Here is a 13,961-nt window from a genome sequence, read left to right as displayed (position 1 = left end):
CCCCTGAAGGAAAAACAGGGGTTCTGTGTTCTTGAGAAGTAGGGGAAGGTGAGGACGGTGTTGAGAAGCAGCTCAAACACCTGAGGAGCTTGTTTTCCCCTATTGCCCTACCTCAGCAGGAGCAGTAGAAAGCAAGCCACTAATAAAGACATCAGCCTCTCCTGTGTGCATGAAGAAGAAAAGCCCTGTCTCCACTGCCCATGGCTACCTGGGTGGAGCAATCTTGCTCTGCGAGGAGGCTCTGAAACCAGCCTGGCAGCAGAATCACCTCCTGCCCCAGAAGCATCCCACCTTTTGGGAACGTGGGTGGTTGGTGCCAGGATCACCATGAAGAGGGGTTTATCAAGGCAAAGTTTCTCTGTGGTCACCTGCAGAGGAGAGAGAAGACTGGTGTGGCCTTGTGCCACCAGGCTGGCTGTGGCTGTAGCTGTGGCTGTTCCCACAGGTCAAACACTGCACATGGCATAAGGCAAAACCACGCTGGCTCCCCAAACCCAACAGAGCTCAGACACAGCAGCTGTTAGAGCAAAACTCTTTAATAAAATACCACTTCAAGCATTTACACAGAATATATAAAAACCTCCTGAAAGCCTCGTGTGTTTCAAACATTCTTAAGAGTGGGACACCAAAAGTTGCTGGAACAAGACCAAAGGGTGCAGGGGTGGGGAGGGAGAGCAGGGGTGGGGAGGGAACACCTCATCTTGGCACCCAAAAACACAGCCCCACAGAGGCTGGGTCAGCATCACACCTTCAGTGCAGCATCAACCAGCATCAGCCACGAGCCCAGCACTGGCCCAGCACCGTGTACCCACGGTCACCTCAAACTCAAAGTGATTCTCTCACTTGTTTTCCCTTCCAGCAGCACTTGAGGGGTTTTAGTTCCATCTCCAGGAGCAGCAAGTCAGGACCCTGTGGAGCAGAACCCTTCCTGCTGAAGGAACAGCCACCTCTCACATTAGAAAACAAAACAATCCTGGGCACAACCCCTAGAGGTACCTGCTGTCAGACATCACACAAGCCCCCTGCACCCCAGAAAGCGTCCTGCCTGCCCCCCACAGCCCACACAAACCACCCCTAAAGGATTACTGGTATTTCTTGGGGTAATTTCCCCTTGTAGGTCCGAGCTCTGCCCTGCACACCCCTCTGCTGGGACAGGCTGTCCAAAACCAGCCCAGCTCTGCGTCCAGGCTGCTTCCCAGTGGGAGAAGGGCTGCAGCCGATGGGATTAAGCAAGCAGGGAGTTGTGGGGGAAAGAAAAATAGGGAAAAGGAAAAAGCAAAGAGGGAAGGACCACAACCAAGGCATGGAGGATAGAAAGGAGCCACTCCTACCACAGCAGAACCTGGCTTTCCTGGCAGTTTTGTCCTTTCAGTTGCTTGCACACACCAGGGAGATGGCGCTCATGCTCTGCAGAGGCAGGTAAAGGACTCCAGATGTCACATCCTCCAATGCAGCAGAGCTGGCAAAGGACCCCGGGGCCGGTACAACGAACCCTGAACATTTCCCAGCTTCAATCCCACCCCACACGGTTCCAGCTCTAAGAGCATCACCAATGCCAAAGTGCTCAGAGGCGGCCACAACAGACCTAGAAACACCAGTCTCAGGCCCAAGGTGATTTACAGTCAGTGCACAGCTGACACACACCCTGCCAGCCTGACCCACAGAGATCAAGCAGGCTGGAAGCCTGCCCACCAGAGAGTGGCTCTGCACATGGCAGGGGCCGGGCAGTCAGCTGGCGGTGAGGAAGGTGCTCTGCACTGCGTGAAGCTCGAAGACTTTCAGAACACACGATGAGGAAAGGGCCCTGAGAGTCACCCACAGTGCTCAGCTTCCACCAGCAGTGCCAGTGCTGCAGTTCCAGCAAGGAGTGTGAGTAACAGCAGAGGAGAAGCCCAGCAGCCATCAATGCACAGCAATGGCAGGGGGGGGACAGGAAAAACCCCAGCACCACACACAGCATGAGCTCGCTCCTTATCCCTTTGCCTGGACCACAGTCCAAGCCATCTCCTGACACTTCTGCAGCCACCCAGCACAGCCAAGCACATTTCTGCTTGCACACACCATCTCTGTGCAGAAGGAGCCACAGGCTTTCTGGGTACCAGGGTAGGGAGGGTGCTAGCTACATGGTGGTGAAGAGCTGGCAGCTATTGCACACATAACCTGGCAAACAAAGGTAAATGTAACTGCTCTGGGCACCTGAGAAGCATATCTAAGAGTTCTCTCTGCCACTACATGTTTATGAGGCTGCAACTCATCATAAAATTTGGGACTGGGCATATTTGGTGGGGAAAGGAACTGCAGGAATACACCAGGAGCCATAAGCTTTCAAAATGATTCCGGCACCTCACAGCCCAGACAGAGAAGTTGGTGATCAGAAGCAGCGCTGGAAAAAACAAGGGCTGGGATCTGGGAAGAGAAGGAACTGAGCCTCTTGGCAACATTCTTTGCTTTCTAAGAACAGCAGAAGAGGAGGGCAGGGGAGGCTGGACACGAAGGGAGAGTCGAGAGCGATTTCTAGGATGCCATTCCGAGCAAGAACCCTCCAGCAAATCCTCCAGTCAGGATAACGTTCTTCTTCAGAAATATGATCACCTAAGCAGGGGAGAGAAGAACCTGTGATGTTCAGCAACAGGAGGTCACCCACCCACTCTCTCCCTAAGACATGCCATGGGCTGTTCTCCAAGGTGAGTGATGCTGGGAGAGAGGCCACTGCTCAGGTCTGGGAGAGTGTCCTACCTAATCCTGGTCCCAGTGCAGAGCAGCTCCTGGGAGAGCTGCAGTCCAAGCCTACACACTCCAGGGCTCTCCCATAACCAGCACACCCAGACTGCTGCTGACTCCACATGTCAGATCAGGGTCCAGCAGAGTCTGGGGTAACCAGGCCATCCTGCCCCAGGTTCTCATCAGACTCTTCTCCCCACAACTCCAGCATGTTTTCTCCCAACCCCAAGCAATTTGCAACAACACATGGTGAGAGTGCCATGCCTAGAAACCACCCTGGCATGAACAGTGTTACCACCTCTCCAGTTCTGCTGTCATGCAGCGCTCCCCCTTTGTATTAGCACAACAGAAGGTATGTAAGAGCCCAGGAGTCAAGCCCATTTGCTGCTGTCCCTCCAGCTAAAGCACCTGCACACGACCTGGGAGAGTTCTCTCACCTCATCCACTCTGCTTTTCACTTCTGGAGACATTTTGGAACCACTGCTGTGGAATTTCAGCTGCTGCTTGGCTTTGTTCACGTCCCGTTCCACCAGCTTCCAGTCCACTTTGATGTATCCTGTGTGTTTTGCAATCTGGTTTTGAGAGGTGGAAGGAAAGTTCCCAGAGTGAATTCCTGCATGACCACAGCTCAACAGCCCCTTTGGCCCAGTCCCCTTCCCTGACCACAGCCCCCTCCCACACACCAGCCTGGTGGGCTGAGAAATTGGACAAGGGACCACCCCTGCAGCTGTATGAACAGTCCTGCCACATCTGCCCCAAACCATGGGGCTCACAGTGTAGCTCAGCCTGTTTCAGCCTCTATTCTCAAATGCAGAACTGGCATCACCTCCCCCTCACAACTGTCACGGCTGTCGTTGGGCCTCTGCAGCTCTCCTGCTGCTGTCAGTGGACACAGTTATTAATAGCCTGTTCCTCTCTAAATATTTTATCTGGTCAGGATGATTCAGCAGTGAAACTCTCCAGGCTCAGAGCAAGTTTTTAACTTTCAGCAGAACAAGCAGAGCCAGAAGAGAAGGGAAAACAAGTCACATGAGAGACAGGTCCTGAGAAGCAAAGGAGTGAGACTGCTGAGGTGGGGCTGAGAGCTGTTCTGCTGCCCACAGATGTCCACATCTGAGCAGTGCCAGGGTTTTCTGAAAAGCAGGAGACAGAGATCTCCATGTCTCTCCTCACAGATGCTTTCCAAAATGCCCCACTGGCGTTGGCCTGACTCCTCAGGTCCTGGCCTGACTCCTCAGGTAGCCAGGTCGACAGGAAGCGTATCACAGACATGGACAAACCCCTCTGGACACCCAGGGCTGTCCTGTCAGGGACACGGTCTCTGCGGGCACAGGACAGCTCTGAGCAGACAGTCCTGCAAGCAGCAGCAGCAGCAGCAGCAGCAGCAGCGGGGTCTGCCACAGCCAGAGGCTGACACCTGCTTCCCTCAGGCTCCTCTGCTCCCCTGTGCCCAGCCTGGCCTCTGTCAGCAAACCCAGAGCAGGCAGCACCTTTGGCACCCCTTAGGTTTACACGCACGATCCGGCTCTGCTCCCACCTCTGTGCCCCCAGGGAACACCCCCCTGCCATGCACAGCCACACCGAGCTCCTGGCAGAGCAGGGAACCAGCCCCACGTGCCCCAGCAGGCAATTAGCACCAGGCAGCCCTTCAGCCCAGCAGCAGGGGTCTCCAACAGCTTTGCACCGCTCTTCATACACACCTGAAGCAGGAAAAAGCCACCTCCCACCGCTGTGGCTGCCAGCTTCCCAACTTTCTGGAAGATGAATCCAGTACACCTACAAATCAACCAGGATCCAGTCAGGAGAACGAGATACCAGACACACACTCTCCTCACCAAGCACCCCACAGGCAGGGTCCTTCCTCTGGCAGGAACCACCCCAGGCTCAGAGCCAGCCTGGTGAACCTCAGGAGGAACCCACAGGGCAACCAGAGAAAGAGGCAGGGGTTGCACTCAGCCAAAAGTGATGCTTTAGCAGCTTTTTACTTCTCACTACTGTTTCAGTAATTTGCAGTGTTGACTTTTCTCTCTTCAATGTCAACCTCCCAAGAGAGTCACGAGAAACACCCGATTCCACCAGAATCAACAACTGGATTTCGCTCCTTTAACTGGTCTCATCTCTGGAGGGAAATCAGGGGGCACATCTGCTGCTGCTCCCTGAGAGGGAGCACAGGGAGCAGACCACAAGGCAAGCTGCTTTGTTGGCCTAACAGCTGCTTACTTTGCCTTCACCAGAAGAGAGAAAATGATGAAAACAAGCAGAGAGCAGTGGTCTGAAGCTTTACTGGTCTCTGTGGTGGTTTTGCCCCAGCTGAGCAGCACACAGCCACTCTCTCTGGGAAAAGAACACCAAAGGCAAACCTCGTGGGTTGGGATAAGGAGACTTTACTGGGACAGCACAGGGAGGGGTAAATAACACTGACAGGACTTCATAACGTACCACACAGAGCTGGGGACACACGATGCAGCTTCTCACTGAACCACATGACTCAGACCATACAGCTCAGAGCTGCCCCAAAGCCAGACCATCCCCAAACTGCATGACCTGGAGCTGTGCTCTCCTCCCCCCACCAGCCCCCCTTTATGCTGAGCATGACATCATGGCATGGAATACCCTCTCTGGTTAGTCTGGGTCACCTGTCCTGGCTGTGTCCTCTCCCAGCTCCCTGGGCAACCCCCCCCTTCTCCTTAGCAGGGCAGCACGAGGAGCTGAAACATCCCTGACTGCTGGGCAGCAACTAACCCATCCACGTGTTACCAGCACTGCTCATCCCAAACCCCACACACAGCACTGACCAGCTGCTGGAAAGGAAACTAACTCCATCCCAGTGAGCCCAGGGCAGTTTCCACACTGGGTTACACACAGACACCACTGTAGCCACCAGAACTCAAGCAAGCAGCACCTCATGGCTCAGTCATGCAGCAAAGGAGTAGTGTATTGTATCCCCCAAAGCAGACTTGACTTTGTGCAGTTCTCTCATCAACACTGCAAAACAACACACCAACCTGCTCTTACTTCTGAATGAGTGAGGGTAAGAGAGGTGACCCACTCAAATCTTAACAGAGAACTAAGATCTGTCACACACTTCTAAATAGTTACCCCTCTGGCAGACAGAGACAGGGAGAGCAAGAAGCAAAGCAGCATGATTACACCGAGTTTCCAACTTAAACTGCTGTGGGAATGAAGCTGCAGACAGAGCCACAAGCCCCAGCACTTGCTAGAAGTGACACAAGACCCGAGGAGCCATGCCCACAAGCACAGTATATGCCACCACCCCAAGAGGTTCTAGTGCAGATCCCTGTACCACATCCATCCCCAGGGAAGAGGGCATCCTTGTTCCAAGAGGCTCACATCTGCCTGTGCTAAATTCAACACCACCCTTGCAGGCCAGAAGTTAGAGACAACTATCTCACCCCCAAAATTAAGGCCTGATGCAATTTCCTTCCCCAGGACAGAGTCTCAGCTCTGTAGCTCCACATCAGAGACAGCTTTTCAGACCTCCCACAGTTCAGCAGAGCACGCCAGGGCACTGTGGGCCGAGCAAGCTGGATAACCCACCCTCTCTGAAAGACCACCAAGGGATCCCCCTGCACCTGCCAGCGTGTTCCCAAAAGCCCAGCCATCACCCACAGGCATCTTGGCTGCCGTGAGCAGCCACAGCAACCCCACTTACCAGCCCGTGACCCCTCCGATCACCAGCTGCGTGGCCACGTTGTATTTCTCGGCGCTGGAGCCCGAGCTGGGCGCGAAGACCTTGCGCCACCAGGGCCGGTTCACGGCGTGCTCTGCCAGGTCGATCACGTTGAACGAGTCCTCCTTCGCACCTGCAAGGGCTCAGAGAGGCTCAGTGCCCGCACCGCTGTCCCACAGCCCCCCCCCACACCCGCTCAGGGCCACCCCAGGCCCACGGCAGCCCAGTCACGCAGCCCGCCGGGCCTGGCACTGTCCCCGGGGCCTGTGGGCCTCAGCCCGCCGGGCCTGGCACTGTCCCCGGGGCCTGTGGGCCTCGGCCTGCGGGGCCTGGCACTGTCCCCACAGCCTCTGGGAACCTCCAGGCCCCACACTCACTCCCCGGGGCTCAGCCAGACCCCCCTGGGCCCCTCAGGCCCCGTCCCCTCACTCCTGGGGGTCGTGTCCCTGAGGAAGGGCGGGCGGAGGAGCCCTGTGGCGGGACCCCGTCCTCAGAGCGCTGTGAGGCGGGTCAGGCCCTCGACGGGGAGGTCGATGGGCCGGTAACGGCCGCCGCGCGTTGCCCACGGAAAGGGCGCCGGGCCGGAGGAGCCAGGGCCCCGCCGCCGACGGGGGAGGACCGGGGAGGACCCACTGAGGCCGGCCCGGCCCGACCTGACCCAACCCGGCCCGGCCCGGCCTACCTCCGCCCCGCACCGCCATAGCGCCGCCGGGCTCCGCACGCCACCGCCCCCCGCCTCACGGCACGCCCCGCCGCGTCACCGGCGAGAGGAACCGCTCGGGGAGGGGAGAGCGGGCGGAGAGGCGGCTGAGGCGGCTGCCGGGGTGTCCGGGGGACGGCCGGGACCCCTGGAGCAGCCCCAGCCCCAGCCCCGGCCCCGGCCCTGCCAGAGCGGGGTCCCCTGGAGCGGGCTGCCCGCGATCACGGCGTGTCTCCGGAGATGGAGGGAGGCTCCGCAGCTCTCCCCCTCCCCGGGCAGCCTGGCCCGGGGCTCTGCCGCCCTCCCAGCAAAGAAGCTCCTCCTCGTGTGCAGGTGGAGCTTCCTCTGGTCCGGCTTGTGCCACTCGCCCCTTGTCCTGTCCCTGGGCGCCACTGAAACAAGACTGACCCCCCCCCCCCCCCACTCCTCAAGGGTTTATCAGCACTGAGAAGATCCCCCTCGGTCTTCTCCAGGGTAAAAAGCCCCAAATCCTTCAGCCTTTCTCCAGAAGAGAGATGTTCCAGTCCCCTCAGCACCTCTGTGGCCCTTTCTTGGCCCCTGGCCCTGACCCGGGAGCTCAGCACCACACACTCTATTCCAGATGAGGCCTCACCACGACAGAGTGGAGGGCGAGGAGAACCTCCCTCCATCCACCCCAGGATGCCCTTGGCTTTCCCAACACAAGGGCACAGCGCTGGCTCATGGATAACTGGTCTTTTTCCCACAGTGCTGCTTCCCAGCAGGTCACTCCCAACCTGTACTGGTGCCTGGGGTTACTCCTCCCGAGGTGCAGGACCCTCCGCTGGCCCTTGTTGAATTTCATAAGATTCCTCTCTGCCCAGCTCTCCAGATCTCACTGGAGGGCAGCATGGCCTTCTGGCATGCCAGCCACTCCTCCCAGTGTTGGATCACCAGCAAACTTCCTGAGGGCACGCTCTATGTCTTCATCCAAGCCACTGATGAATATATTGCACAGGGCAGGACCCAGGGCTGACCCTGAGGAACACCACTTGTTACAGGCCTCCAACCAGACTCTGTGCCACTGACCACCACCCTCTGGGCTCTGTCTTTCAGCCACTTTTCAATCCACCCCACTGTCCATTCATCTAACCCACATTTCCTGAGCTTGCCTGTGAAGGTGCTGTGGGAGATCATAGAATGGTCTGGGTTGGAAGGGACCCCAAGGATCATAGAGTTCCAAACCCCCCTGCCACAGGCAGGGCCACCAACCTCCTGATGTTGTCAAAAGCCTTGCTGAAGTCAAGGTAGACCATGTCCACTGCTCTCCCTTCATCTACCTGTCCAGTCATGCCCTCATAGAAGGCTATCAGGTTAGTCAGACATGACTTCCCCTTGGTGAATCCGTGCTGAGCACTCCTGTGCAGCCTGGTGGCAGGCACAACACGTACCAGGAGTGGCACTGAGCACCCAAACACCCCGTGAGTTCTCCAGCCCTCCTGCCAAGAAGTGCTGATTTTGGATAGTGAATGGACACAGCCAGGCTGGAGCACCACAGGTAACACCTGCTGAGGTGACATGGGCACTCTCTGACTTGCAGGTGACTGTGGGCAAGTCCTGCTGCTCCCTGCAACAGTTTCCCCAGCTGTAAAAAGTGAATAGCAATACCTGGATGTGCCAGAATCTCCTCATTCAAGCCTTGCCTATCTTCTGCCCCTGCAGACAGGATCCTGGACCGTCCTCCCTGTCGAACCGTCCGTCTCATGAGTCTGCATGCTCTTCCATCTCTGCCTTGCCAGTCCTGGAAGCACCAAGGCACAAGCCAAGCACAGTGCAGGGACACCCATGGGTAGGAGCTGCAGTGGCATCCTCAGGCTCAAGCCCAACACCAGCCCCAGCTCGGGACTGAGGGGCAGCTGAGTGGAGGCCTTCAGGCTGCACAGGAGCTCGTTACAGCTCCCTGCATTCAGTTCTCCTTTCTTCACTGAAACAATCAAGGAAGGAGTTTCCTGGGACAGTGTTTTCTCTTAAAGAGCAATCCCCATGCTAAATCCCCCATGTTAAAGTCAGACCTTTTCTGGCTCACCAGGAGTTCTGTCCATTCGAGGATGCCAGGGGTTGAGCAGCACTGAGCAGGACACCACTGTGTCCTATCTGCATGACCCCAAGGACAGCATCTGCAGATGTATTTTGGGGAGTGCAGGGGAAGCTTTGCTGACTATGAGCAGCCCTGGGGGCTTGGGGCTTATTCTGCTAGTTTTTGCATCAGTGTCTCAGGAGAAGAGCCAAGTACAGTGCATGACAGACACTAAAAAAACAGACACCCCTTGGGACCATGGACACTCCCCCCCCAATCTCCAGGCTGACCCCAGCAGTAGCAACACTCAAAACAAAGCCTGGGGGAGAGCAATTGATTTGAGCTTCATTTAATCAGCCACAGTAATTAGGTGACTTAAAAAGTATGTGTGTGCCTGGAAGCTGCTCTGGTTCTACCTGGGCTGCTCTGATGCCTGAGGAGCAAATATCCTTCAGCAGTAGCCATGGAGAGCATCCTGGGGGCAGTGAGATTCCCCCAAACACTTGTCCTCTCCAGCTGCTACAGGTGCAGCCCCTCAGGCACCCTGCATCATTCAGAGAAGCCTCTAATGTGAGACATTTGAAAGGAGAAATGCTCTGCTGCCCCTCTTACTGCAAGGAAGGCCAGGGGAGGGGAGCAGAGTGTTTCTGGGACCTCCTCCCTTCCAGCAGTTTTGATTGAGTTGCAGGGTGGTAACTGCATCCCGCTCTTCTTCCTTTCTGCAGCGAGAGGGGAGGCTGCAGTCGGGACCGCACCTAAATTCCCCTTCCTCTGCAACCCTCCCTTTCCTCACCTCGCTCGGACACAGGCCAGGACACAGAGCCAGCTGGGTCCTGCAGCAGAACTCAGTGCTGGGCTTGCCCTCCCTTTCCTTCTGTTTTTTCCTCTCCTCCTATCACTGCCACCCCAGAGGAAAAGAGGGAGAGTCCATCGCTTGCACGCTCCTCTTTGCACGAGCCCACTCAAGCAATTCCTTTCCTGATGCCTGGGAGAGACTCTCCAGCATCCTGAGCCCGTGGGTGCTGGCTTTGAATCCCCACCTCCCGTGCAGCACAGCAGCTGGGTGAGAAGATAAAGGCTCTTCTCTCCCCTTGGCTTTCTCACTCCTTCCTTTTAACTTTTCCTCCTGCATCCAGAGGGGTTCCCAGGCGGCAAGCACAATGCTGGGGGGAGCCCTGTGTGGCATCCTGCTCCTCTGCTGGGTTCGGGAGGGCAGCAGCAGAGTCAGAAGATACTACATCGGCGCGGTGGAAACCAGCTGGGACTACACACACAGCGACCTGCTCCCCGCGCTGCGCGCGCCCGCCGGGTAAAGCTCTTTCCATTGCCCTTCCAGCACCCTGCTATGGCTCTGCTCCCACCCTGGCATGAACCATGGGGTCCAGGCAGGCAGGTACATGGGGACACCTGGCAGAGTGGGTGCTCTGAGCTGCTGGTGCAGCTGGGAACGGGTGGTGTCTGGGCGATTGGGAGTCACTAAGTCCAGCCTGTGATAAAGCACAGGGGGGATAAATCTGTGGAGAGGGGTGCAGATCTGCTCTGTGCTGCTGCTCTGCGCTGTTTAATGTCACTTGCTGTTTACTGTGATCCTCTAAAGTCTGTGTCTGGAGCCAAGAGCTGGTTCTCCAGCCTGTGCTTTCTCTTCTGCTCCAAGAGTTTCGGGGTGATGCAGCAAGGGATGGGGTCATGTGCCTCCTTGCATGGTGGATGCAGAGGGAAGTTAGCTGCACCTCTCTAACATAAAAGGCTCTCTGCTGTGTCTGCCCTGGTAAAACCCAGCTGTAGTTATTTACTCCTCTGTGTATGTGACACTCCTAGGGCTGGGGTTTTTTTCCCCTTTAAGGGATGAAAATAATTTTTAATGTTTGGGTAAAGAACAGTCTTTGTACACAGGGACAGGAGGGAGGAGAGCATGGGGGGTTGCCCAAAAGCAACCAGAGGAAGCTCCACCTGGACATGAGGAGGAACTTCTTCCCTGAGAGGGTGGCAGAGCCCTGAGCCAGGCTGCCCACAGGAAAGAGAAGTGGTGTTGTTTGGGCATCAGGATGGTGGTGTCTGGAGACACACCTGGCTTGGACACACGTGGCTGTGAATGAGCTGTTCTCAGCTCAGCATGGGAAAGCAAGGATGGGCGGCTGCATGCCCTGTGGATCACACTGTCCCCCTTCCCCTGCACTGCTGACACATCTCCTTCCCCAGGCTCTGTGCTGGGACAATGACACAGTGGCTTGAGCAGGGGGGAGCTCTGCTCAGGCACTGGAAACCAGGCGCTGGTGATGAGCCAGGCCAGCCTGACAAGCTGCTGTAACTGCTGTATCAGAGTCACATGGGGTTCCCCCCTCTCATTACTGGGGTAGGGAAATCACATCCAGCACCCCGTTCCACTAATGCCCTCGCTGCCCCTGCTAACTTGGCTCTTGGAGCCATTAAGCTGGGGTGGAGGTGAGGTCACTCATGCTGGTATTTTTGGCACTGGCTTATAATGACACACTCACACACTGTGTCTGACCTGGGAGTGATTCAGGGACCTGCATGCCCTGGGGATGAGTGGGGCACTGGCAGGTGGTCTGAGGTCACTTGTCCTTCCCTGAAATGGGGAAAGATCACTTTGGCCTCTTCAGAGGGGCTTGGTGGTGCGCTGTGGTGGGAGCAGAGGCTGGTCTGGCCGTTCCCAACTGAATGACAGTGCCCTGCAGCCTCAGCCCAGTTCCTCCCATGTGGGGAGGGTTCAGGAAAACAGCCAGGCTGGGGATGGGGCGTACAGGAGCAAGCCAGGAGAGCGCAGCAAGAGCAGAGCTGCCACTGGAACTGAGACTCCTCCAAGCTGTTCTTGGGGTGTCTTCTGCTCCACCTGTTCTCCCTCATGGTACCAGCATCTCCTGGCAGTCTCCAAGGGCACACCTCCAGGCAGGACCTCCAAACCCCTTTGTGTGTATCCAGTGGTTTCTCTGGCACGTTTGTGGAAAGCTCTGCCAAATGAATGGACTATGGCACGCCAGGCTAAAGCTGCTCACACCTTCCCTGTGACTCCAGTGTCGCTTCCTCCCAAACACAGCCCTACCAGCAGTGTCAGAGCTGGGACCAGCACCTATTGTAACGGCCCCAGGGATCTCAGCTCCAGCTTTGAGCTGATGGCCACGTAGCAGCAGCCCCAGTTTGAGTGCTTTGGCAGCACAGGGTGTTTACCTTGGCTGTCTCCTGTCTCCAAGAGATGAGCAGATAGTGCAGCTAACAATGCTGATTGAGGGCGCCAGGAACTTACCTCCTGCCTCAGCTTTAGCCACCCTTGGGATAGGAAGCCCACAGGGACCTCAAGTGCAGAGGACCAGCCAGAAGCACGTGGATCAGACATCCCTGTGCTGAATTGTGCCTCCTCATCTCCTGACAAGGCTGGCAGGCTCTGCCAGGGGTGCCACCAAGTCTCCTCCCAGCCATGCCCCCTGCATACCTTCAAAATCCCTTGTGGCTCCAGGGGATTTCTGCCTTGTTTACCATGGAATTAGCAGGACCAGCCCCTGGCAGCTCATGGCTGTGTTCTCAGAGCTGAGCTTTCTGTGAGTTAGAGGTTAAGGCACAGCTTTGCAACAGTGGACAGCCCAGTGCCAGGGACTCTGCTCCACTGCCACCTCCCAGCATGGGATCACCCTGGACTCTATTCCCATCTGAGCCAGGAATGGTAACAGCTTATGGATGAAGTCAGTTGAATGCAGCAGCTCTGCTTGCTGGGGCCACGTCTGCTGGAGCCTTCCTGGCAGCCCGAACATGGGGTTACAGCCATGGTGGAAGGCAGGAGCTGGGCATGTGTGGGGTTTTATGGGTGCCTGTCCTGCTCTGAGCCCAGGAGGGTGAACCCTTGCTCTCCCCACAGCATCCTCTGGCTGCAGGTGGCTTCCAGCCAGTGGTGTAGGAGTGTTCATTGCGCTTTCCTAAATTTGAGTCACTCCGGCTCCTTCCTTTTCCTCTTGAGGAAGAGTTGCAAAGGGAACAGCTGCTTGAATGAAGCCTTAGTCAGGGAGGAGAGCAATCCCCCAAGCTTCTTTAGAGGGAACAAAATACCACCTGGCTTTTGCTCCAAACAAAAGAAGCCTGGAAGCAGTCTCTCTGCTTACTGGAAATGGTCTCGGTCCTGGGGTTGATAAGCCAGCCTCTGAAATCCCTGGAGAAATTCATAGCTTTGTAAATATCCCGAGAAATGTGCTGGATTCCTTCTGGGAAATGAATTTGTTAAGCTGCTTACAGATAGAAAGTGGCCAGTGGAGGTAAGTGGGGTGTGAAATAAGGCTCCTTTATTCCCCTGCTGCAAAGAGAAGCTTTTTAGGGGCTGGCTGCAGATCTCGGTTTGGTCAGGGAAGAGATGAATGTGGGGATGTTGCTCGGGCTGCAGAGCAAACTGTCATGACCTACCCTGCAGCCCAACACGGTCTCTTTCCTGGCTGAAGCTGGGGAGGATGCTCAAGGTGATATGATGTGTGTGCCACACCTGAAGGTGCTGGGGCTGGGGGTGCCACCGTGGTGCTGTTATTGCAGCACTTTGGAGTCTCTCTGCTGGTGGGAGCCATGAAGGTGGCAAGGCACAAGGCATGAGGCTGGCAGCAATGCCTGCAGCTCTGCCTGCTCCTGGCTGCAGCTGAGTCCCTGAGGTCCTGAGGCACCATGCCTCCTGCCTTTGTGTCTCCTTCCATCGTGACTAACACCACGATGTTAATCACTGTCACTCCTGAGCTGAACAAAACGGTCCCAAACACACTTGGGCTTGTCAGGGAACCTGAAACACACAACAAGGTCCCTGGGGCAGCAGGGCAGAGGCAAGCTGG

General features: G+C 56.5%; 2 protein-coding genes across 2 annotated transcripts in view; one reads left to right on the top strand and one right to left on the bottom strand.

The window, feature by feature from the left end:
* Window positions 1–524: 524 nt before the first annotated feature.
* On the bottom strand, window positions 525–7,206 carry FUNDC2 (FUN14 domain containing 2). Its single transcript, XM_084269221.1, has 5 exons — window positions 7,095–7,206; window positions 6,395–6,545; window positions 4,422–4,497; window positions 3,159–3,293; window positions 525–2,592 (listed from the first exon to the last, which is right to left on the bottom strand). The coding sequence occupies exons 1-5, from the start codon at window positions 7,111–7,113 to the stop codon at window positions 2,515–2,517; spliced, it is 459 nt and encodes a 152-aa protein (XP_084125347.1). The 5' UTR covers window positions 7,114–7,206; the 3' UTR covers window positions 525–2,514.
* A 3,101-nt stretch (window positions 7,207–10,307) lies between these two features.
* F8 (coagulation factor VIII) overlaps window positions 10,308–13,961 on the top strand; it is a gene marked incomplete at its 5' end in the record, with an annotated part of 28,619 nt that continues 24,965 nt past the window's right edge. Inside the window, one exon of the mRNA XM_084269326.1 lies at window positions 10,308–10,456. Coding sequence (XP_084125452.1) covers window positions 10,308–10,456 — 149 coding nt within the window. The remainder of the gene's footprint in view (window positions 10,457–13,961) is intronic.

Source organism: Gallinula chloropus, assembly GCF_964237585.1.
Source record: "Gallinula chloropus genome assembly, chromosome: 11".
Classification (NCBI taxonomy): domain Eukaryota; kingdom Metazoa; phylum Chordata; class Aves; order Gruiformes; family Rallidae; genus Gallinula; species Gallinula chloropus.
Note: the sequence above shows the minus strand (reverse complement) of the source record. Positions and strands in the feature narration are given on the sequence as shown.